The 4,126-nt window shown below is 49.6% G+C and overlaps 1 protein-coding gene across 2 annotated transcripts in view; it reads left to right on the forward strand.

Annotated features, from left to right (window-relative positions):
• Positions 1-538: 538 nt before the first annotated feature.
• LOC112105526 (transmembrane protein 254) overlaps positions 539-4,126 on the forward strand; it is a 13,607-nt gene continuing 10,019 nt past the window's right edge. For both annotated transcript variants that reach the window (XM_024198363.3, XM_024198364.3), the window contains exons 1-2: positions 539-740; positions 2,173-2,276. In XM_024198363.3, the coding sequence (XP_024054131.1) occupies positions 648-740; positions 2,173-2,276 (197 nt within the window). In that variant the 5' untranslated portion in view covers positions 539-647. The remainder of the gene's footprint in view (positions 741-2,172; positions 2,277-4,126) is intronic.

Below are 4,126 nucleotides of genomic sequence, written 5' to 3' on the forward strand. Positions count from 1 at the left end.
TGCCTATCTTTCAACTGGAGTGCCTGACACTGCTTTCAGGATCATCTAAGGATCCTTAATTTAATACAAGCTTTTTGTTACTTTAATCATCATGCCTCTGTTTCTAAACAAACTCCCTGCCCCAAGGGCTAAAGCTGGCAGCAGCATGGAACTCATCGCATTCAACACTCAAGCTGTGCTGCCCTTAAAATCTATCTGAGGCTAGGGCATGTGCAGTAAGCAGACCTCCGACATGAAATGGGGGCGGCTCTACATGGCGCCCCAATGCATGCAACTCTCTAGCGAGAGAGCTCGGAGGCGCTCCAGTGCGCTCAGCGTAGCCCCCTCCAACGAGCCCCGGGAGCTCGAATGCACCCAGCACGTCCCCGCCAACCGTGCCCCGCAGCTGAGCTGAGCTGTCGGCACCAGACCCAGAGGGGGTCGGAGCTTCTCCATGGACGGGGCTGGGATTCTGACCGCTTCCCCTTCTGCCCCAGCAGAGAGGTTCGAGCTCAGGCCTGAGCGCCCCCACTTCCTCCCCCCGCGGCGGGAATGGTCTGGTCCGAGTGCAGTCCGCTTCTCCCCCCTTCACCTCGGGCGACAGTGGCGGCGCGCGGCCCCGCCTCCGTGGGGCGATGCTGTGAGCGGCGCTCGAGGCCAGCGCCAACATGGCGGCGGCCCCCGGGGACCCCGTCGGCTATTTCAGGTGCACCAGCCGCTTCTGGATGGGCGTCATCGCCATCTCCATAGGCTACTTCGCTGTGAGTCGCCGGGCGCCCCGCGCTGGGGGGCTCAGGGCTGGGGTGAATGGGTGTGGGGAGGCATGGATGAGGCTGGGGGTAGAGGGCGCTGGCAGCGGATAGGGTGCGTGTGGCAGGCGGTAGGGAAGTGCTGGGGGCTAGAAGATGCTGGGGGCAGGGTGTGTGTATCCGAGGGGTGGTCAGGGCTCGGGGGGTGGGTGGGATTGTTGTGGGAGTTCAGTGAGTGAGGTGGTTTCTTGCATTTATGAGGTGAGGAAAATGAAAACAGCCCAATAAGGGCAGTTGTTTTAGGGGTAGCTATTTTCCCCCACCCCACCTGGTTTGTTTACGCAAGTGGGATATAACGCCCCCTTCTCCAAGAGTTGACAGCAGAAACAAACTTTGCCAGGAGATACTGAAGTTGGTAATGCTACTATAGATCTGCCATTCAGGTACATCTCCTACATAAGGCTTGTCTAGAGTAGGGATTTTTGTATATCTATAAAAAAAAAATCCCCCTCTTGCAAAGAGCAGAGCATCTTCCCCTGATACTAGCACTGCACTCTTCTTGTGCGCACACAGCTCCTGCTACCATGAGAGTTAAACATGCTTAGAGTACATTAAATTGGCATAGTGTCAAACACCGGTGACCTTGGCAGGCTTGTGTACAGTAGCCTTCTGTCCAGTTCTAATAGTGGGAGAGCTGAACCAGTATTACCAACAGTTGGAATTAAAAATAAAATAAAATTGCAGACAGAGGCAACTGTGGTTAGATTTTGTACAGAAAAAGAGGTCCATTCTAACTGAGGAATGAAAGACACTAAGGAGGAGCATGTCCATCAAAGCTTTTTAAAATAAGGGCAATTTAACTGAATTCTGAAGTGAGTGGGGATCCAACGGGGAGTTTGAAGATGGACTACACATCTTTAAATATAGGAGAAAGTGAAGCTTTGCACTTGTAATACAAATTTTTGAATAGGCAGAAGGGGAGACAGGTTTCCAATACTTTAGAATTGCAACATAGTGGAAGTTGAGGCAGAAGTGTGTATTGGTAAAAACCACTTCTTAATGGGCGTAGTGACCAAAAGTTACACTTGGCCAATCAGTAAATTGCATGAAAAAAGTGGTGGTGGGTTGAGTTTCATTGAGACAACTGCAGGTACCATTATGTTTTGGACTTTTGTTGGCAGATTCAGTAAAGGGCTAGTCTACACTTGCAACGTTAAAGCGCTGCCATGGCAGTGCTTTAACGTGGCTTGTGTAGTCACGGCAGAGCGCTGGTTGAGCTCTCTCCCAGCTCTACCAGCGCTCTAAAAAAAACCCACCTCCATGAGGGGCATAGATACCAGCGCGGCTCCCAGCGCTAGGGCACTATCTACACTGGCGCTTTACAGCGCTGAAACTTGCTGCGCTCAGGGGTGTGTTTTTTCACTAAAGTTTATGTTTCTCTTAGTGGGCAGTCTTTTTACCTTCAACAATACCCTACGAGAATCTGGGACAATTTGGCCATTTTACTAAATATTTAGTGGACAGCCACCCCAAACTGCTATATAATGGGTAAGTTTGATTTGGAAAGCTAATGTTTTTGCTACTTACATTGTTTTGTTTCCCCATCTCCACTCCCTACTTAAGATTCCATAATTTAATTTGATAGTTTGTTACATTTTAATGGCTTGTGTTTCACCTCAGTGGAGGTAGGGGTGGTGAAAGGCTAGGTGAATGAAACTTGTCAAGGCCAGTTCCTGAGATCCAGAAGTTGAATTGGGAATTTGCTGTCTTTAGGGTGACAAGAACATATCGATCAAATAATTCTTGGCAACAGTTAATATCTAAGTTTAGAAGGCCTCTTATTAACTTTTCTCAAATGCTTCTGTTACCCTGGAAGAATCCCTAAATGGCTGTACAGACACTGTAGGCTGTTTCCAGAGTTCCCCCTTTTTCCTCTTCAGAAGGGAGAAGTCTATCTTAATGCTTCAACTTCTTAGGCCTGGTCTACACTATGAGTTTAATTCGAATTTAGCAGTGTTAAATCGAATTAACTCTGCACCCGTCCACACAACGAAGCCATTTATTTTGAAATAAAGCGCTCTTAAAATCGATTTCTGTACTCCTCCCCGACGAGCGGAGTAGCGCCAAAATCGATATTGTCATTTCGAATTAGAGTTAGCGTGGCCACAATTTGATGGTATTGGCCTCCGGGAGCTATCCCACAGTGCACCATTGTGACCACTCTGGACAGCAATCTGAACTCGGATGCACTGGCCAGGTAGACAGGAAAAGCCCCGTGAACATTTGAATTTCATTTCCTGTTTGCCCAGCACAGGAGAGCACAAGTGACCACAGAGAGCTCATCAGCACAGATAACCATGCAGGCCGATAATCGAAAAAGAGCACCAGCATGGACCGTACGGGAGGTACTGGATCTGATCGCTATATGGGGAGAGGATTCAGTGCTAGCAGAACTTCGTTCGAAAAGACGAAATGCCAAAACTTTTGAAAAAAATCTCCAAGGGCATGATGGAGAGAGGCCACAATAGGGACTCAGAGCAGTGCCGCATGAAAGTCAAGGAGCTCAGACAAGCGTATCAGAAAACAAAGGAGGCAAACGGTCGCTCCGGGTCAGAGCCGCAGACATGCCGCTTCTACGCTGAGCTGCATGCAATTCTAGGGGGGGGGGGTCGCCACCACTACCCCACCTCTGACCGTGGATTCCGAGGCGGGGATAATCTCATCAGCTACACCTGAGGATTCTGCGGACGGGGAAGAGGAGGAGGACGAGCTTGCGGAGAGCACACAGCACTCCGTTCTCCCCAACAGCCGGGATCTTTTTCTCAGCCTGACTGAAGTACCCTCCCAACCCTATACCCAAGACCATGACCCCATGGAAGGGACCTCAGGTGAGTTTACCTTTTAAAATATAAAATGGTTTAAAAGCAAGCGTTTTTTTAATGATTAATTTGCCCTGAGGACTTGGGATGCATTCGCGGCCAGTACAGCTACTGGAAAAGTCTGTTAACGTGTCTGGGGATGGAGTGGAAATCCTCCAGGGACATCTCCATGAAGCTCTCCTGGAGGTACTCCAGAAGCCTTTGCAGAAGGTTTCTGGGCAGTGCAGCCTTATTTCGTCCTCCATGGTAGGACACTTGACTACGCCATGCTAGTAGCAAGTAATCTGGTATCATTGCATGACAAAGCCTGGCAGCATATGGTCCCGGTGTTTGCTGGCATTCCAGCAACATCCGTTCTTTATCTCGCTGTGTAATCCTCAGGAGAGTGATATCGCTCATGGTAACATGGTTGAAATACGGGAATTTAATTAAGGGGACAGAGGTGGCCATTCCTACTGGGCTGTTTGCCTGTGGCTGAAAAGAAATCCTTCCCTGCAGTTAGCCAAGCGCGGGGGGGGG

Source organism: Terrapene carolina, unplaced genomic scaffold (assembly GCF_002925995.2).
Source record: "Terrapene carolina triunguis isolate 2854851 unplaced genomic scaffold, T_m_triunguis-2.0 Scaffold147, whole genome shotgun sequence".
Taxonomy (NCBI): Eukaryota; Metazoa; Chordata; order Testudines; family Emydidae; genus Terrapene; species Terrapene triunguis.